Source organism: Hyla sarda, chromosome 1 (genome assembly GCF_029499605.1).
Source record: "Hyla sarda isolate aHylSar1 chromosome 1, aHylSar1.hap1, whole genome shotgun sequence".
NCBI lineage: Eukaryota > Metazoa > Chordata > Amphibia > Anura > Hylidae > Hyla > Hyla sarda.
In genome coordinates, this window is record NC_079189.1 from 377554945 (window position 1) to 377576257 (window position 21313).

The 21313-nt window shown below is 42.9% G+C and overlaps 1 protein-coding gene across 5 annotated transcripts in view; it reads right to left on the bottom strand.

Annotated features, from left to right (window-relative positions):
- Positions 1 to 342: 342 nt before the first annotated feature.
- Positions 343 to 21313, bottom strand: part of LOC130275615 (uncharacterized) — a 106129-nt gene continuing 85158 nt past the window's right edge. For 3 of the 5 annotated variants that reach the window (XM_056523816.1, XM_056523810.1, XM_056523825.1), the window contains 5 exons: positions 11822 to 12011; positions 9397 to 9524; positions 7632 to 7748; positions 3083 to 3193; positions 343 to 526 (listed from right to left, as the gene is read on the bottom strand). In XM_056523816.1, the coding sequence (XP_056379791.1) occupies positions 400 to 526; positions 3083 to 3193; positions 7632 to 7748; positions 9397 to 9524; positions 11822 to 12011 (673 nt within the window). In that variant the 3' untranslated portion in view covers positions 343 to 399. Of the gene's footprint in view, positions 527 to 3082; positions 3194 to 7631; positions 7749 to 9396; positions 9525 to 11821; positions 12012 to 21313 lie in introns of those variants that run through there. The other 2 variants (XM_056523833.1, XM_056523837.1) reach the window with 2 other exon arrangements.

Sequence of the window (21313 nt, forward strand, 5' to 3'; positions counted from 1 at the left end):
CCCGTCATTACGTGCAGAGCGATCTCGCTCTGCGCAGTAATGATAGCGGGGTGCTGCAGCAGCGATCTCCGGGGTCCCCAGCAGCGGGACCCCGGCGATCTGACATCTTATCCCCTATCCTTTGGATAGGGGATAAGATGTCTAGGGGTGGAGTACCCCTTTAAGGAATCCTCCATTCTTCACATCCATTACATCTCTAGGTCTAGCTGCCTCAAGATATGCCCCTTCCTCACTAAAGAGACAGTTGAAGTCTTTGAATCCCTGTTACTGTGTGTGTTTCTTAGGCCTGCAGTATTGTTATCACTTTTATATGTTCACAGATAGTATGTATGTATAGTATGCATGAAATTCTTTTATTATACATATACACTGAAAACAATACATTACAATACAATTCAATTATTTCCCTAGTATATTTGCAGTTGATATAGACAAATCATGAAGAATTTGTAAAGATTTGCCAAGTTTTTTGATGTACCCAAGGTCAGGAGACATGCGGCAACCATAGAGGTGAAGTATCTTCAGCCTGAAAAATAAAACAAATAATTTTAACCAATTACAGGAGGCAGAACTGACATCCTGATATGCTTGTAGTGAGTTTGTGTTAATACACTGTAGCCAATGGAAGCTGTAGTATAAAGCATGGGGATAGGACAAGAACAAATTCCAAGTCACATACAGAAGATGCACATAAGTTCAACTCAAACTTCAATTATACATAGTGCAGCTAAGATGCAGTTACTGGTCAATAAAGTAATACTTAATAAAGGAAAATAAATAGCAGGTAAGAATTAGCCGAAGGCTGTGACTCACATATTGTAAGTGGAAAAGTAAGGTGTTGGCTAATAATGAAGGTCTACTTTAATAAATACTGGATTCCCTCTTTTGTAGATTCAACAAGTTTATGACATTGTACACAAATAGTGATCAACTTGCCACATGGAAATTTTTTGGTATTTTATCTTAGTTTAAAGGGTTGGGCGGTGAAATCCAACACTCCCGACCCTTTGCTCCACTAAAATCATCTGGCAAGGGAGAGACAGAAGAATGCCATACACCTCAGACAGTTGGCTGAACCTGCCAGTGGCGGGGTGTTTGGGCCACTGTAGAATAAGGTGTGTGGGCACCTTAACTTAGGTTAATTTCCCACTGTGTTCACTTGCCATATGTACCTGGAACATATGTCAAACACATCCAAAACATATACCACACATTATACAATAGAATACAATAGATGCCTATAGGCAATGAATGCCACTGTATGCCTACACAGTGGCATCTCTCTGAAGTATACGTCAAAATTACATGTCAAGGAATCCTCCCAACATATAGCTCCAACAGACACAGTCTAAAAAGACCTTTATACATACACTGATCAACCATAACAATACAAACCACTGACAGGTGAAGTAAATAACATAACTCATAGCAATGGCGCCTGTCAAGGAGTGGGATATATTGGATAATGTGCTCAGTCATGTCTTTGAGTTAATGTCTTGGCAGCTGGAAAAAAGGGCAAATATAAGGATCTCAGATACTTTCAAAAGGGCCAAACTGGGATGGCTACACAACTGGGTCAGAGTGTGTAAGAGTGTCAGAGTCAGAGTGTGTAAAACAGCAGGTCTTGGTACGCAGTGGTTAAAATCTACAAAGGAATCCAAAGAAAGACAACCCGTAAATGGGCAGTCGAGTGCCTATGGTTCATTGATAAACCTTGGGGGAAAGGGCTAGAGTGCCTAGTCCAATCTAAAGAAGAGCTACTATAGTACAAATTGCTGAAAAGGGTAAGTTACTGCCTGCTATTAGAGAAAAGCATCAGAAAAGACACACATACCACCTACTTAAACATTGTTGTAGACCAAATGCACACCTTCATGGTAATGGTATATCCAAAGTGTAGTTGCCTCTTTCAGCAGGATAATGTGTCCAGCCACACTGCAAAAATTGTTTGAGGAACATGACAAAGGCCCTGATTTACTAAGAGTGGAGTGTAGGTTTTGTTGTGTTTTTTGCTGTTCCGACCTTTTTTTTGTTTCCATGGTATTTTCTCATTTACTCTGCTTTAGGAAACTTTATACATGCTTTAAAGTGTACGGATTTCTTCCCAGAAAATTAACATGATTTTCAGAGTGGTTTTCAGAAAAGATGAGTGATTTTGGATGATATTTGGGGAACACGCCTCTTTTCCCAAAAACCATGCCCATTTTGTATTTTTTTTTCACTCTGAGTGTTTCTGATTCTGTCGGGTTTTGTGTGTAGCACATTCAGAATTTACACAGAATTTAGGCGCACAACCCGACAAAAAGAGTCGGAATGCTGTTAGTAAATGAGGGCCAAAGAGTTTAAGCTATAAACTCCACATTGCCCAGATCTTAATCCAATTGAGCAATTGTAGGACATGCTGGTAATTGAATCCAATCCATGGTGGCCGCTCCTCACATTTTACGGGAATTAAAGGTTCTGCTGTCTTGGTGCCAGATACCACAGGACACACCATAGGAATTAAAGAATCCAGGTCAGAGCCTACACAATATTAGGCAGGTGGGTTTAATGTTATTCACCTAATGTTATGATTCATCTGTGTATTTCTCCGTATTTGTATGAACAAAGGATAATAAAAATATAAATAAATACACAATGTCTTACCCAGTAACTATTTTGTTTCCTTCATACTCTTTCCTCTATAAAACTGTTCCTGCAGCAAATCTAGGACAGTTCAGTGTGTTTGCTTTGTTAGAGTTGGGAGAAGCATCAGATACTGTAGATCTGACCACTTGTCGTGTGGTTACATAGTGAATGACACATGGTCACATATGTTACACACTCTCTAAATTGCCACGCCATTAAGTGTAATCTTCCTGCCACTGCTTCAAGACACTGACAAATCCTATGCTCTGTGAGGTTTACTGATATTCATGTCGTAACATGAATACAGCGTAGTCAGATATTATGTAGTATACTATCATCCTTTGTAGGCATAACAGGCACAAAAATCAGGATACTGGAAATAAACCATGAACTAACATATTGAATAAAAATAGGTCTTCCCTTTCCCCTCTGAACATATGCCTTATGAAAGTACCTTTTACAAGTTTTGCAAAGCTTCTCAATGGCGGCTGTTGTCACTTCTTTGCAGAAGCTGAGTTTTAAGCATTCCAGGGAAGCATAACTATAGCTGGCAAGCAAGCATATCCTGCAAAAAAATCACCCAATATATTAATTCAGCGTGCAGAATTTCTAACAGTTTTAATGTATTTAAAAAAAAAAATGTTACTATGCTTTTTCAGAAAGATCTGCAGGTAGGTAGCAAAATATTCCATCAAAAACAATGACATAAAAGTGGAAACATCAAAGACTATGAGTGACGATCAATCCATGTTACCTGGGCTTCATCTCAGCTCAAAATAAACCAAGATTGCACATGGGTATCCCTACCTATTTATATGCATAGACAGACATCATTTTTACTTTCTGGTCCCCAATGCAAAATCTATATCTACCCCCTTCCGAAGTAATCATATATCAAATATTTATATTTATTAAGCATTGTTATATATTATAAATTGCTCTGTTGCAATGGGATTTCGAATACTGCACTGGTGGGGTATCTATACCATAGTAAGCCGCATCCACAGGCTTTGTGCTGAGAATCCACAATGTAAAGGAGCCCTGATTTGAATTTATAGTACATCATACATGGTAAATATTCACCTCTCTGTATTATCCATAAAATGTAGGAGAGAGCCAAAAGGCATCTGTTGCCATAGTAGCTTTTCTGTGACTGCCCAGAATCTTAGTATTCTGCAATCCATGAAAGAAAATTGAAAAGGTTCTGAACAGCACTTAGGTCCTTTTCTTATCCCTGTCTTTCAATGAGTGCTCTACACAGATATTAAGAGTGCCCTTAGTATTCTGCTTCGTCATCCTGGATTGTATTGGAATACATCTGTCTATGGTGAGTTCAGAGCCAATTAGAAGCAAAACATATTCCTGCCATTAAAAAAAACTATGTCATCTCATTTTTACTAGTTGGAATCTGTCAAAAGATTTGTGGTTTCAAAACTGTTGACAGTCCTGTAAAGAGAGAACAACGACACATGGTGTCTTAATCAGGCAAGTTATATAATCTTCTTGGTGCCAACAAGACAAGTGTCAAGGAGGTGGGTTAGATGCACGACACTTCGCATGCAGCAGACAATGGGTGTAGGCTGCAGAGTTTCCCCACAGTAGGTGTAGGCAGCAGAGTTTTTCCCCCTATCCCCTCCCAGTAGGTGTAGGCAGCATAGTTCCCCCCCCCCAGTAGGAGCAGGCAGCAGAGTCCCCCCAGTAGGTGTAGGCAGCAGAGTCCCCCCCCAGTAGGTGTAGGCAGCAGAGTTTTTCCCCCCTTTCCTCCAGAAGGTATAGGCAGAAGAGTCCCCCCCCCTAGTAGGTGCAGGCAGCAGAGTTCCCCCCCCCCCCCCAGTAGGTGTAGACAGCAGAGTTCCCCCCCCCTTCAGCAGGTGTAGGCAGCAGAGTTGCAGAGTTTTCCCCTCCCCCACCCCTATTCCTAAGTTGAAATTTTATATATATATATATATACATATATATATATATATATATATATATATTATTCAAAAAAGAAGGTTGCATCAGCACTCTTGGTCAAAAATGGAGGCTCTTAGCGCACTGTTTGATCAAAACGTGTCCCCCTTCGACTACGCGTAGATGGCCTAGTTTTGGATGGGACCCTAAGACTCATTTCACTCACCTCTGCTGGGCATATGGCCTCTGATTGGGTGAGATGCTGGATCCACTATCGATTTAAAAAATCTCCTGTGAAAAAGGGGGGAGGGGTGCACAGATAGAGAGGGTGCCACTCCCCCTAAATTGCACAGCAAAAACAAAAAGAAACATAGCAGGCACAACTACCTAATACATGGGTGCATGCTGCTGTGGCAAATACAGAGTATACAAAAAAAGAAGGTTGCAGCAGCACTTTTTTTTTTTGCTAAACATATATATATATATATATATATATATATATATATATATACTCACCTGATGTCCCACGCAGCGATCTTCTCCTCTGAGCACAGCAGGTGCCCGTGTCTTCCTTCCTCCACAGTGATGGCGCCGATAAGTGACGTCATCGGCCACAGATACGGCTCACACAGAGGGGACGGCTTCTGTTGTATGTGCGTGTACTGCATGTACAGCAGAAGGCATCGCTGTCTGCCTGTGGATCCAGGACAAGCCTTTTACTCGACCAGGCCCTCGGACCACGATAACTAATCTGTTCTTAAAGAAATCCCTTTTGGGCTAGTTAGACTAAATACTGTAGACTGTATCTTTGCAGTGGTACTGGAACTTAAAGTAGAAGCAGTGATTCTCTAGCAAATAACTTGTGGCCTATATGTAGGAGGTATGCCTGACATTAGAAGTACCGAGGCTCACTAAACATTAGTCTCCTTAGGATTAGCAGGGCCTAGAGACAGACAAGTGGCTCTGACAAAGCCTCAACTAAAAAGGACAAGATTAGGTCCACCTCTTTTCCACTGGAGCTCGGAACTGGCTCAAACATTCACTGGAGTCTACATGTGACCAAATCAATCATTCGGTTGTACAGAAAATGCCATGCAACGTGAACAAGTTAACTCTCTTCACTTCCTAGTCCAGAGTGTATGCTTTAGACTATCAGGTAAAGACAGATAAAACATTTAATGCAGAAAATGCACTCTGCATGACCACATAATACTGGAGAGACATTCTATACATCAAACCTATTATACCTCTGCCACCCACTACACTCGGTTGGGTAGAAACTGGAGATGCTGTACTGGGCCACCATAAATACGCAATTACTGACAAGACAAATAAACCAATATACCATATTTATCGGCGTATAACACGCACTTTTAAAACTTAAATTTAAGGCAAAAAGTCTGCCTGCGTGTTATACACCGATAAATCTTCTGGTCACTGATTTAAAGCGGCCGCAGCAGCGTCTGCTTGTTAAGTATTAACAGCACGGCCGCGGCCACTTTAAATCAGTGACCAGCGGCGTCTCCTCCCTGCACTGACACTTGTTTTCTCCTGCACTATCCGCACTATTGCTGCTTTTTATAGTTTTGTCTGTGCTTCGGCAGTTAAGGTCAGGCAGAGGGTCTTGCAGGGTCAGTGAAGCAGATGAGTTACGTCCTCTCTCGGCATCACTTCATTTCCTGTAGTCGCCGCCGAAAAGTGACATCCGTGATGCTGCACAGAGAAGCCGGGAGAGGACGTAACTCATCTGCTTCACTGACCCCGCAAGACAGCCGAAGCGCAGACATGTAAGGAAAGGGGAAGAGTGGTCTTCAGCCTGCGGACCTCCAGATGTTGCAAAACTACAACTCCCAGCATGCCCGGACAGCAGTTGGCTGACTAGGCATGCTGGGAGTTGTAGTTTTGCAACATCTGGAGGTCCGCAGGTTGAAGACCACTGATCATGCAATAGGAGGAACATGATGGGGGATGATGAGGGGGGGGGATGAGACAGGGGATGATGAGGGGATGAGACAGGGGGAAATGATGAGGGGGGGATGATGAGGGGGATGAGACAGGGGGAAATGATGAGGGGGGGATGATGAGGGGATGAGACAGGGGGGAAATGATGAGGGGGGGAAGATGAGGGGGGAATGATGAGGGACATGATGAGACAGGGTGGGGGGGATGATGAGACAGGGTGGGGGGATGATGGGGGACATGATGAGACAGGGTGGGGGGATGATGAGGGGGGAATGATGAGGGACATGATGAGACCAGGTGGGGGGGATGATGGGGGACATGATGAGACAGGGTGGGGGGATGATGAGGGGGGAATGATGGGGGACATGATGAGACAGGGTAGGGGGATGATGAGACAGGGGGAAATGATGAGGGGGGAATGATGGGGGACATGATGAGACAGGGTGGGGGGGATGATGAGACAGGGGGAATGATGGGGGACATGAGACAGGGTGGGGGATGATGATGGGGGGATGATGATGGGGGGACATGATGAGACAGGGTGGGGGATGATGAAACGGGGAAATGATGAGGGGGGAATGATGGGGGACATGATGAGACAGGGTGGGGGGGATGATGAGACAGGGGGAATGATGGGGGACATGAGACAGGGTGGGGGATGATGATGGGGGGATAATGATGGGGGGACATGATGAGACAGGGTGGGGGATGATGATGGGGGGATAATGATGGGGGGACATGATGAGACAGGGTGGGGGATGATGAAACGGGGAAATGATGAGGGGGGAATGATCGGGGGCATGATGAGAGGGTGGGGGATGATGAGATAGGGGGAAATGATGGTGGGGGGGAGGCACTAAATGCTTAATGTCTGTATGGCTAGTGGTGGTCTATGACAGGGGGAAATGATGAGACATGGGGGGTGGCGATGAGAGGGGTAAATGTGGCGCAGGGACTGATAAAAGGGAAGGAATGATGTGGCACTGGAGGGGATGGGACCAAACTGAGGTGCAGAAGAAAAGGAAGTTGTGGGGATGATGTGGCATTTAGTCCAAGTCATTTATTTTACATTTAATTTTTTTTACTTAAATTTCCCTGTTAAAATGGGGGTGCGTGTTATATGCCGATAAATACGGTAATAACCTTACCCTCGTTTTCCTGTACCAGTTGAGCTAAGATCAAGATAATGGAGCTGTTGACAGCTTCGTGCTAGTGCTTGAATACCAATATCTGACACCTTTTTACATCCACTTAGGTCAAGGTACCTGAATAGAAAGATGAAAAATAAGCAAGTTTCATGCACATTATCCCAATAAATTTTAATAAATATACACCAAAACTGCCATAAGATACTCTGGTGGGATCAAGTTCTGACACAATAATGTGCCCCTACAAAAACAGCTCTAAGGACCAAGAGAAGTGAAACCAATCTAAAGGGGTACTCCGGTGGAAAACACATTTTTTTAAATCTACTGGTGCCAGAAGGTTAATAAGATCCAGTACTTATCAGCTGCTGTATACTTCAGAGGAAGTTGTATAGTTCTTTTCTGTCTGACCACAGTGCTCTCTGCTGACACATCTGTCTATGTCAGGAACTGTCCAGAGTAGGAGCAAATCCCCATAGCAAACCTCTCCTGCTTTGGACAGTTCCTTGGACAGAGATGTCAGCAGAGAGCACTGTGGTCAGACAGAAAAGATTTCCAGAAAGAAATACAACTTCCCTTGGAGGATAAAGCAGCTGATAAGTACTGAGAGGATTAAGATTTTTAAATAGAAGTAATTTACAAACCTTTGTGGCAAAAGTTGATTTAAATATTTTTTTTCCACCAGAGCACCTTTAAAGTTGTTTTGTAGATATCAAAACTGGTGTTAAAGAAAAAATGAAGAGGAGCAGCTACCTATTGCAACCAATCACATTTCAGCTAGCATTTTTCCAAAGCCTGTTTGGTAATGAACAAAAACAATCAGATTACTTATTATAGGAAACTACTCCACTTTTCCTTTGCTCCAGCTTTGGTAAATCCCCTTAATGAAATGCTGCTAAAGACAATCTTTATGGGTTTATTCACAACGAATCTGTTATATGATGTCCCGGTAGATGTTTGTGCACAATGGCCCAGATTTATCAAACTTTGTGAGGGAAAAACCTGGAGTGATTTTCCCATAGCAGCCAATCACACCTCAGCTTTCACTTTACCAGAGCTTGTTAGCTGAGCTGTGATTGGTTCGCGGTAAAAAAATCACTCCAGTTTTTCACTCACAAAGTTTGATAAATCTGGGCCAATGACTTTACATTGCACTAAAAGGTGTACACACACATATTTTTGATAGATTGATAGTGGGTTCTTAGAATACTCTGTACATTCTGAACTCTGTCTTCCTTTAAGAAAGTAAGCATTTTCTGGAACACACATTGGCCCTTATTTACTAAGAGTGTTGTGTAGGTTTCTTTGTACGTTTCAATTCCCTACAATTTATTTCCCTTATTTTACCTACATTTTCAACTTTCCCTTTTTTTTCACATGTTCTGATCTGTCTGGTTTTCCTCAGCTCAAATCCACCACATTTTATGTGGAAACTTTAGTAAATATGTTGTTTTTTTGTGAAAATGTCGGGAACACGCCCCTTTTTGGAGACCACGCCCCCTTTTACCGGCGGTCATGCCCCCTTTTCGGGTTTTCTTAGCAAAATGGTGAGTTAGTCTGAGTTTTTTCAATTCTGGTGCAAATTCAGGCGCAAAGTCTGGCGCAGATAGAATTTCTGGCGCAATGCGACAGAATCTGGCGCACATCCCGGGTTTGCAATAGTATATGAGGGCCATTGAGTTCACATAGATCCAGAACTCTTTTAGTATTTAGAATGAGGCCTGAACTAAACATTTGATATGCACAGTAAATACATTCTTCTGCTTACTTGATGGTAGGGCGATATGTGCTGATTTCCACTAGGCTGACATCCGTCACTTGTAAGCAGGAACTGAGAGTCAGATTCTCCAGTTTTGAGCATTGTTTTACAATAAGATGAATAGCACGATCCCTTACCTACAAATCAAACCAGTAAAGAGAAGGTGATCAACATCTTACAGCTAATACAGCTACACTCTCATGACTTGACGTTGTTCTATTTTTTCACATTGGTAAAAATATTAAAATCAAACCAATGTCGGTAACCTTACAATAAAATATTGTATAAACTGCAGTAAGCCTACTTCTAGTAGTTTGAGTAATAATTTCTAAAACTTCTAAATAATTTCTAAAACTATAGTATATTTTATTCCCAATTTGCACTGTGCAGGGGCCCTACTACAACAGGTGATTATTGGGCAAAAAGACCAACATCGCCCTGTGTAATATCGGAAAAGATCCTCCAATGAATAAGCCCGTTCATTGGCTGATGGGATTGTTTTGACCCACCACAAAATTATTGTCCTTTAGCCACACATCTCTTCGTATTATAGCGGATGTGCAACGAAAGGCTGAAAACGGCAAAGGGTTACACATGCAATCCAGCAATGATTTGTGTGGCTCTCCCCGTCTGATGCTCCAGCCATGTGATTCTGAGCCAATTCTGAATTTCATTTCAAGGGAACACATATGCTGGTACCTGGGTCATATGAGTCACCTGGTGGTAAGTGCCACTACTTAATTCTATTCTTAAAGATTTGATGGACTGTACCCTTCCTTTATCATTGTTACAGTGTGTTTGCTGACCCTGAATGGGTGGATAGTGCCAGTACACTTTCTACCTTATTGAGAGACTATGTAAATTTACTAGATATTCATTTGAATAATCAAAACAGGGAAACAAGTTAGAAATATAGGATTACCTCTGAAAATATAACCATGGATGTTCCTCAAGAACTATTCCAATAAAATAGAAATACACTTAATGCTTCAGCTTCTTAAACGTCTACATAATTCTATTAGTTTCTGAACATTTGAGTCCACTTCATGATGTTGGACCTATGTGTCTGTGGTAATCTAATGGTATCCTGTGATAAGGCCGTGGTGAGCAAAAAATCAAGTTTATGACACCAGAAATAGGGTTGTGTATACGGATTATAAATTGATATGACAATGAGGGTGGTAGTCCCTTTTATATTACATGGCTTAAGTGTTGCAACCCAGTGTTCCTCTGTAAATCTTCACAGACTCCTATTTCAATGAAGCTATTGAAGGGGTTTAACTTTCTGGCACAGGTTGATGTAAAAAAAAAAAAAAATAGTTTTCCTCCGGAGAGCCCCTTTAAGCCAGACCTTCATTTCCACCATCATCATTATACACATGCTTTATTGGCTGAATCGGCACAATTTCCCATAGACACAACCTGAAATCTTACAATATCATCCTAGAGGAGTATCCAACCCCACATTAATGCCATTAATGCCTTCTGTGGCTCCATAATCTGGCGCATGTGTCTAACCAAAGTTTGGACTCTTACAAGCTTCATGTCCTCTTGATTGTTTTGGATTTGTTTTTGTTTTATTTTTTTTCACGAAAAAAGGGACATGGTACAGACAATGTTGTAAAACATTTACTAATTAATGTGAAACATTTTTGGTGCAAATTTTGTATAGATACAATCATTGGATTTGCATCTATATTTTTGTTCCATTCTAGTACTTTAAAATATTAAAAACAGCATGATATTATCCAAAGATTTCCACTTCAGTTAATAGTCAATTCCGTCTATAGTATTTGTGTAATGTTTTAAAAGGGTGTCAATAGGGAAATGAATGAAAACAGATGCCATATATTTTAATAATCTTGCTGCACTTTCATAAGAAACTTGAAGGGGTACTCCACCTCTAGACATCTTATCCCCTATCCAAAGGATAGGGGATAAGATGTCAGATCGCCGGGGTCCCGCTGCTGGGGGCCCCCGGGATCTCCGCTGCGGCACCCCGCTATCATTACTGCACAGAGCACGCTCGCTCTGTGCGTAATGACCGGCGATACAGGGGCTCCGCCCCTCGTGCCGTCACGGCTCGCCCCCTTAATGCAAGTCTATGGGATGGGGCGTGATGGCGACCAGGGCCCCCTCCCATATACTTGTATTAAGGGGGCGGGCCGTGACATCATGAGGGGGCGGAGCCGTGCGGTAACGATGCTCCGGCCCCTGTGTTGCCCGTCATTACGCACAAAGCGAGTTTGCTCTGTGCAGTAATGATAGCGGGGGACCGCAGCGAAGATCCCGGGGGTCCCCAGCATAGGAGATAAGATGTCCTGGGGCGGAGTACCCCTTTAAGGAAAACTTATACATTGTACTTATTAACATTTCACTCATTTATTAACCAACAATAACCAAGACCTGTAAGCAGTTTTCTACTAAATCTTACCACACTGAGGCCTGTCAAATTCAGTGTCACGATATTGTGTAAATTAGATGCGATTTTTGCCAGGCACACATCATCTGCTTTTGGAATTTTACCAATATTCAGGTTGTCCAGCTGTACACATTCAGTAGCCACAGAGATCAAACATTTAGCTGTAAGGGCATGACAGCCAAATATTTCTAATTTAATAAGACTGCAATATACAAAAACATGGATTAATAGTTTTTCGCGTATTATTGATTTCGATTATATCTGATCTGCAGCTTATTTACATTGTCACAGTTGGCAAATTCATTGTCGTTGTTTATTATTACCTCATTGCTTCTGTTTTTTTATGTACATTGGGGCAAAAAACTATTTAGTCAGCCACCAATTGTGCCAGTTCTCCCACTTAAAAAGATGAGAGAGGCCTGTAATCTTCATCATAGGTATACCTCAACTATGAGAGACATAATGAGAAAAAAAATCCATAAAATCACATTGTCTGATTTTTAAAGAATTTATTTGCAAATTATGGTGGAAAATAAGTATGTGGTCAACTACAATTGAGCAAGATTTCTGGCACTCACAGACCTGTAACTTCTTCTTTAATAGTTTCCTCTGTCCTCCACTTGTTACCTGTATTAACCTGTTTGAACTTGTTATCAGTATAAAAGACACCAAACTCCACTATGGCCAAGACCAAAGAGCTGTTGAAGGACACCAGAAACAAAATTGTGGACCTGCACCAGGCTGGGAAGACCACTTATAATCTCCCTCAATCTGGGGCTCCACGCAAGAGCTCACCCCGTGTTGTCAAAATGTTCACAAGAACGGTGAGCAAAAATCCCAGAACCACACAGGGGGACCTAGTGAATGACCTGCAGAGAGCTGGGACCAAAGTAACAAAGGCTACCATCAGTAACACACTATCCCACCAGGGACTCAAATCATGCAGTGCCAGACACGTTCCACCAGCTTATGGCAATACATGTCCGTGACCGTCTGAAGTTTGCTAGAGAGCATTTGGATGATCCAGAAGAGGACTGGGAGAATGTGATATGGTCAGATGAAACCAAACTCGTCGTGTTTGGAGGAGAAAGAATGCTGAGTTGCATCCAAAGAATACCATACCTACTGTGAAGCATGGGGGTGGAAACATCATGCTTTGGGGCTGTTTTTCTGCCAAGGGACCAGGATGACTGATCCTTGTAAAGAAAATAATGAATGGGGCCATCTATTGTGAGATTTTGAGTGAAAACCTCCTTCCATCAGCAAGGGCATTGAAGATGAAACGTGGCTGGATCTTTCAGCATGGCAATGATCCCAAACACACCACCTGGGCAATGAAGGAGTGGCTTCCTAAGAAGCATTTCAAGGTCCTGGAGTGGCCTAGCCAGTCTCCAGATCTCAACCCCATAGAAAACCTTTGGAGGGAGTTAAAAAATCGTGTTGTCCAGCGACAGCCCCAAAACATCACTGCTCTAGAGGAGATCTGCATGGAGGAATGGGCCAAAATACCAGCAACAGTGTGTGAAAACCTTGTAAAGACTTACAGAAAACGTTTGACCTGTCATTGCCAACAAAGGGTATATAACAAAGTATTGAGATGAACTTTTGTTATTGACCAAAAACTTATTTTCCACCATAATTTGCAAATAAATTCTTAAAAAAATCAGACAATGTGATTTTATGGATTTTCTTTTCTCATTATGTCTCTCATAGTTGAGGTATATCTATGATGAAAATTACAGGACTCTCATCTTTTTAAATGAAAGAACTTGCACAATTGGTGGCTGACTAATACTTTTTTGCCCCACTGTATGTATAACAATTGCTTCTAAATGAAATCAGAAAAATGCACACAATTGATCACTAAGTTTTATGGGTGAATTCTACATATGCTAGTGAACAATATGTTTACATAGTAAACTATATGTCGCTAATCAATCTGCATTCTGTAAGTCCTTTTATAACACGGCATATTGTCTATAGGTTAATGTACCTTTACTATGATAAGCCACCAAGGCTAGTCCACTTACAGAATGAATGGTCTTTTATGGGGCTGGCCCTCTCAAAGAAATAAGTATACAGAATGCTCGCGAAAGTGGAATCAACAAGCAAGTACAGCACGCAAATAAAACAAATAATGATTAAAGATAGATTTTTTTTATTATGCATCAAATTACTTTCCTTCCAGCAATGTATACCCTCTCATTTCTTGTCCCAACATAACTTGCTGTCTGTTTTACAGTACTTAGAAAGTCTACTAATCTCATTCCTGGTACCCATTCTGTAAACTCTCCCATTCCTAATCTACAACATGGCCTCCCATCTCATTCCTGGTCCTATGCATGGATTCATTCTAGCTTTGAATATTGTAACTCTTTACTAATAGGTCTTCCCTTCTCTAAACTCTCCCCCCTCCAGTCCATCCTCAATGAGTCATCTGCCTCTTCAGCCATTACACCGATGCCCGATGCACCCCCCCCCCCCCCCCGTGCCAGTCACTACACTGGTTACCCATTAGTCCAGCGTAGAGTACAAAATTCTCAGTTTCGTTCAAAAAGCTCTCCACAATGCTGCACCTCCCTACATTTCCTCCCTTGTCTCTGTCTACCATCCTCTCCACTCTGCTAATGATCAAACACTAACATCTTCTATACTCCGAACCTCTCACTCCCGTCTGCAAGACTTTTCTGGTGCTGCATCAGTTCTCGGCAATGCGATCCCTCGATCCCTCATACTTAACTTCAACATCCACAGTTTTAAACATGCCCTAAATACACATCTCTTCAAGCAGGCCTATAAAATCCTCTAATTGGCTTCCACTACTATCACTTTACCTCTTTTGAGATCTCTGGGTCTTGGAGATATCAAAAGCTCCATACTGAGCAGTCTCCCCCTACTCTCTATGTACTTTAGATATTATTCACCCGCCTGTATGTAACCTTTCCTATTTATAAAACATGGCTGGACCATTGTATCTATAAAGCACTTTATGCCTTTTATATCAACGCCACTCCTCGTAGTCTGTAAACTCTCCAAAGCAGGGCCCTCACTCCTTTTGTTTAAATATTTAGTGACAAAAGGTAAATTTATTGAGAAGAAAAGAAACAACAGTATAACAGTACATGACAATTGGATGCAATGCAGGCCTACAAATGCATTTAATAAACTGAAAAACAAAAGGGTAGGGAGGAGGGGGGGGTAGGGTAGGGACACAGGGGAGAGCTGGGCAATCTTCCAGTGTATAAATACAACTTATAAGAGGTACATAGCAAAATAAAGAAAAGAGCATCTGGAGAGTGCAGAATCATCATATCATATCATATTGCTATAAAGATATATAGTAGGAAATGTCCGGGGCATGAGGAGAGGATAGCCAGGGCTCCCATACTTTATAGAACAGTTAAAGTGTGTCCGCCCTGAGGGCGTTAAGTTTCTCCAAGACAGGAATATGATAAACCCATGAAATGACTATGGGGACAGACAAAATAGCAGAGCGCCATTTGAAAGCGATATGGATACGTGCCGCTAGCAATATAAATTGAACCAATTTAAAAGAAGCAAAGGGGAGTCCATGGGGATTCTGTCCCAATAGACAGATATCAGGAGAAAGAGGGATTTGCCTCTCTAATACTGATGAGAAGAGGCCCATGGCCCCATTCCAGAAAGCAGTCACCAATGGGCAAGACCACCAAATGTGAAGCATGGAACCCGTCTCAGGACATCCCCTGAAACAGAGAGGAGAGACCTCCGGGTAGATAGCATGTAGATGGGCTGGGCCATAATATGTCCTATGTAATATCTTGAGGGACGTTTTGTCCAGCAAAACCTGCCAACTTCCCTTAGTGAGTTGAGAACAGCAATCATGCTGAGTTGAGAACAGAGGGACATGGATACCCGGAGGTCCTCCTCCCACTGGGACATAAATTTCAATTTAGTATCATCAGAAGGACAATTAAGCATAGAATAAATAGGACACAGTGGCCTAGGTCGGGCAGGGGTATAGATAGCCATAGCTTCTAGAGACGTGGGAGCAAACAAAGAGGAAATTTGGGGAGGAGAGGACAGAAAAGAAAAGATCTGTGCAAGCCTGAAGCTTTCTAAGAAAGGGGGTCGAAATCTAGACAGAAACAGTCTCTTTCCCACCAGGAACTGATGAATATGGTTAAGTTTATTTGCAAACCACCAACCAAAAGCTGATGGACACATTGTTTAAATATTTAGTGTGTAATATTGTAATGTCTGATACTTGTCTTTATTTGTACCCCACAATTGTAAAGTTGTGCGGAATCTGATGGCATTATATAAATAAAATTATTAATATATCTCCCCCTTTCATTAATGGTCCCTAGCATTGCTCTCTATTTCATTTTTGGTCTCCACAAGGGCTCCTCTCCCCAGTGCAGCAGGATGTGGGCTCTACACCATCCTCATCTATGACAGCCTCCCTCCTCCTACGTCCTATACAATTATCCAGCATCTCTCTTGACGTCCCTTACAGTTCTCCACTTCCTTCTTTCTCCAGTTTGGTGATGTGGCGCAGTGTAGATCTGCATCCACCTGGTTTAGAGTACATACAATTCCAATGTATGGTCTTTTTAAAGGGGTGTGCATTGAAAAATTTGCTCAAAAAAGTTATCTTTGGTCAGATGGTCTGCTTATAGAGAGGGGCAGCTTCCACGGACTACATTCAGAAGAAAATTTGTCTCTGAAAAATGGTATAAATGGCAGGGATGTATGCAAAATATGTGCAAAGTAAATTGCTTTGTCAATGATAAAAACAAATACATTTGTAAATAAGCTGCAAAATGCATACTGAAGCTTTATGTTTGCAGTGACTTATACCAATGTACTGAGTGAGGGTCTTATATAGCTAAATTGGTCACTAAAATTAGATTCATGTTGGTATAACCTGGTGATTTTGGTAGGGCCAGTGGACCATATGGAGGCCTCCTAACTCTCCCCTGACAGTAGATGTTGGGAGAAAGAAGAATTAGGTAGATTTAACCATGGCAGATGTTCTCAGTGGAGATCAGAGGTGTCTGGCAGCAGTTTGCAAGTCTAGCAGTATTTACTAGACCAGGAGTAGGCAACATTTTAGTAGTGCTGTGCCCAAATTTTTTAAGTCGTTTGGGGTGATGGCAATATGGATGTGGCTTGCCGTGGGTGTGGCTTTCTGTGGGTGGGGTTTGTGGGGTGTGGTTTGTCACAGGGGGAGTTATTTTCAGAACTGTCCCTATATATTGTTCTTACAGTAAGGAACTTACAGCGAAGACAACCATTTTAACTCAGGCCTGTATAATACAGACCCCAGAATCAGTCCCCACCATAATACAGACCGCAGAATCAGTCCCCACCATATTACAGACCCCAGAATCAGTCCCCACCATAATACAAACCCCAGAATCAGTCCCCACCATAAAACAGACCCCAGAATACATACAGTTACATTAACTGACTCACAATTCACATCCTTTACAGTCGGCGTCATCCTCTTTCCTTCTGTTTTCCATTTGGCTAAGACCAGCATGACAATTTCTTCCAGCCAAAACCCATAACTGCAGCATCTGCAGGACAAACATCTTAGTCTCTGCATTTTTCCAGTGTACTCGCCTGAAGTGCAGAGTTCAGTGGAGTTTATTCCATTCCAAACAGTGTTACAGAGCAGACTGCATTTCAGCGACCTGTCTTCGTCTTTGTCAAGCATGAGAAGCAACGAAACTTAGCCTGTTCTGTAACACTGTTTGGAATGGAATAAACTTCACGGAATTATGCACTTTATACTTTGATGTGCTGAATTTTCCTTGGATATAGGTAGCTAGCTTGGTTGGTAGGCAGCCAATTAGGTAGGTAGCTATGTAGATATGGAGGTTCATAGGTAGGTAGCAAGGCAGCTAAGTAGGTAGCCATGTAGGTAAATGGGTAGCTATGTATGTATGTAGGTAGATATCTGGGTAGCTAGATAGCCAGGTAATATGGTTGCTATGTAGGTAAGTAGCTATGCAGGTAGGTAGCCAGGAGGCTAAGTAGGTGGTTAGGTAGCCAGGAAAGTAATAAGGTAGGAAGCCAGGTAGGGAAGTATCCAGGCAGGTAATTAGGTAGGTTTCCAGGTAGGGAAATAGCCAGGCAGGTAACTAGGTAGGTTGCCAGGTAGAGAAATAGCCAGGAAGGTATCTAGGTAGGTTGCCAGGTAGGGAAGTAGCCAAGCAGGTAATTGTGTAGGTAGCCAGGTAGGGAAGTCGCCATTGCTCCTCCACATCATCACCTCCCCCACCTCACCTACACCCCCCCACCCCCTTTCACCTGCACCCCCTCCCCACATTTCCTCCACATCATCACCCCCCCCTCTCACCTGCACACATCCCCTCTCACCTGCAAACTACCCCTCTACTACCCCTCTCACCTCCTCCACATCATCATCCCCTCTCACCTCCTCCACATCATCACCCCCCCCCTCACCTCCTCCACACCATCACCCCCCTCTCTCACATTATCACTAGAGATGAGCGAATCAAAGCTGACAAATCTAAATTTGTTAAGAATTTCATGAAAAATTCGATTTGCAACGAATGTGGATATCGCCACGATTCTATCGCTCGATTCACTTCATTAAACTCCATTTAGTGCGGTCCAGGCTCCAGGGCATCTAAAATGGCGGATCCACATGTGAGGACATGGGGCAATGAACTCTGGGAAGGTAGGCGGGATGACCCTGAATCACATGCAGGATGCAGCCAACCAACAGCCAGTCACCCCTGTGATGTCACCGCCCTATATAATCGGCAGCCATATTGCAGCCAGTCACTTCATTCATTACACTATACAGAGATAGGACAGACCGCCAGTGTGTGTGTGTCACAGAAAAGCTTTTTCCAGCAGCGTTTCCCCTCCTGGTAACATCAGCAGTGCTTTTTTCCACTGAAAAGGATTTTTACTGCAGCCATTAACCTAACAGTCACTTTCTACAGCATTGTATTACAGAGAGGGGCAGAGAGCTGTGTGTTGCCTCATACATTTCAACAAGCTGCCTCGACATCATAAACCTTAGCAGATGAGGCAGGAATAATTTTTTACCGCAATTTTGTGTCTTTGTTTTACAATAAATCATCTGCTGGTTATACTTGTCTCTAGATGGTATAATACCCAGCAGTCCATTCCTAATAGTCTTTGACAAAGTGCAATTTTGGGTTTAGAAAACAGCTTTTGTGGGCTCCAGCAGTGTTGTGTACTGCTGATGTTGTGCAAAAATATGTTTTTTAAGCATACTGTAGCACATTTTTCTGCCCTCATAAGTGCATACCCCATACCTACATCTAAGTAGTGTACTATTTTGTACCTGTTAATCTGTCAAGGGCCTAGATACTGTGGAAGGCCAGGCAAAAGTACTCACCGGCTGGTGTTGTACTCAAATACTTTTTAATCGTACTGTAGGGCGTTTTTATGCCCTCATAACTGCATACCACATATGTAAATCTAAGTAGTGTACTATTTTGTACCTGTTAATCTCTCAAGGGCCTAAATACTGTGAAAGTCTACGCAAAAGTAATCACCGGCTGGTGTTTTGCTCCAATACGTTTTTTTAAGCGTACTGTAACACATTTTTCTGCCCTCATAAGTGCATACTACATACATACATCTAAGTAGTGTACTATTTTGTACCTGTTAATCTGTCAAGGGCCTAGATACTGTGAAATGCCAGGAAAAAGTACTCACCGGCTGGTGTTGTACTCATACTTTTTAAGCGTACTGTAGCACATTTTTATGCCTTCATAAGTGCATGCCACATACCTACATCTAAGTAGTGTACTATTTTGTACCTGTTAATCTGTCAAGGGCCATGATACTGTGAAAGTCCAGGCAAAAGTAATCACCGGCTGGTGTTTTACTCCAATACGTTTTTTTAAGCGTACTGTAGCGCATTTTTCTTCCCTCATAAGTGAATACCACATACATACATCTAAGTAGTGTACTATTTTGCACCTGTTAATCTGTCAAGGGCCTAGATACAAGGGGCTGGTGTTGTACTCAAATACTATTTTAAGCATACTGTAGCGCATTTTTATGTCCTAATAAGTGCATACCACATACGTACATCTAAGTAGTGTACTATTGTGTACCTGTTAATCTGTCAAGGGCCTAGATACTGTGAAAGTCCAGGCAAAAGTACTCACCGGCTGGTGTTGTACTCAGATATTATTTTAAGTTTACTGTAGCGCATTTTTCTGCCATCATAAGTTAATACCACATACCTACATCTAAGTAGTGTACTATTTTGTACCTGATAATCTGTCAAGGGCCTAGATACTGTGAAAGGACAGCCAAAAGTACACACCTGCTGCTGTTCTAGACAATTACTGTTTTAAGTGTAGTGAACATATTGTACTTCCCTCATATACGCACTAAGTATGTAAGGCAGAGAAGTGCCAGGACGTGCACAGAGGAGTGGCAGAGGCCTAAATTCATCAGGCAGAGGTTGCAGCAGACTAGGGGTGAGTATCAGCAGGAGTCGCAGCGAGAGGCCTGAACTCCTGGTATCAGCTAGCGGTCATGTCTCAACCAGCAACCCATCTGTCGTCATCGATTGGTTAACACGGTAATCCACTTCATCACAAGTGACATCTGATACCCCCAGTCAACAGTCGGTGGGTTCCTCAGACACAATCCTCAGTTGTCATGGCCCGGGACCAGTCCCTGTCCTCCCATTGCCTCTGTCCTATGCTGTTCCCTCCCCTAAAGAAGTATCTTATGCTGTGGGTTCAGCTCCACTATTCAGTGAGGACGATCTAATAGAGGACAGTCAGCAGCTCCTGCCCAGCCAAGAAGTGGAGAAGACATCCGCCGCTTCCTCTGCTAGGCGGGCAAGTAGTGATGAGGAGAGTGACATGGGAGGCGGTGTTGCCAGCGTTCAGGGTCCTGAAGCAGACACTGTTGAGGAACCTGAGGAGGACATCAGTGACGTGCAGACACAACTCGATGATGAAGCCGATCGCACTTGGGAGCAGGCTGCAGAAGGGGCTTTATCATCATCAGGAGAAGAGGGTTGCAGGTTGCCCTGAGGCAGCAGCTGAGCCAGCAAGGTGGTAGCATGGTTGGCAGACAGCAAGGTGGCCGAAGTGTAAATTCTGGAGCCAAACATGCCCGGGGGAGACCACCTGCTTTGCGGCAGCCTACCTTCCCAGGAGGTAATGAAACAGGGTTTACTGGAGACGGCGGCAGTAGCAGTGAATTAGTGCGGACTGTTGGTGGGAAAATCAGCTACTCGGCGGTGTGGCAGTTTTTCATCAAGCATCCGGAGGAGATTAACATAGCCACATGCAAGATATGTCAGCGTGGCCAGGGTCCCAATGTTGGCACCACAGCCCTGCATCAACATATGCTTCGCCACCATAAAACGGCCTGGGAGAACCGTGGCTCCGATGTAGTGGTTCAGCCTGCTGCATCACCCAGTGGCACGCCGCTCCCTCTTTCAGCCAGCCAAGGCTCCACCACCTCAGCTGAAGGGAGCTG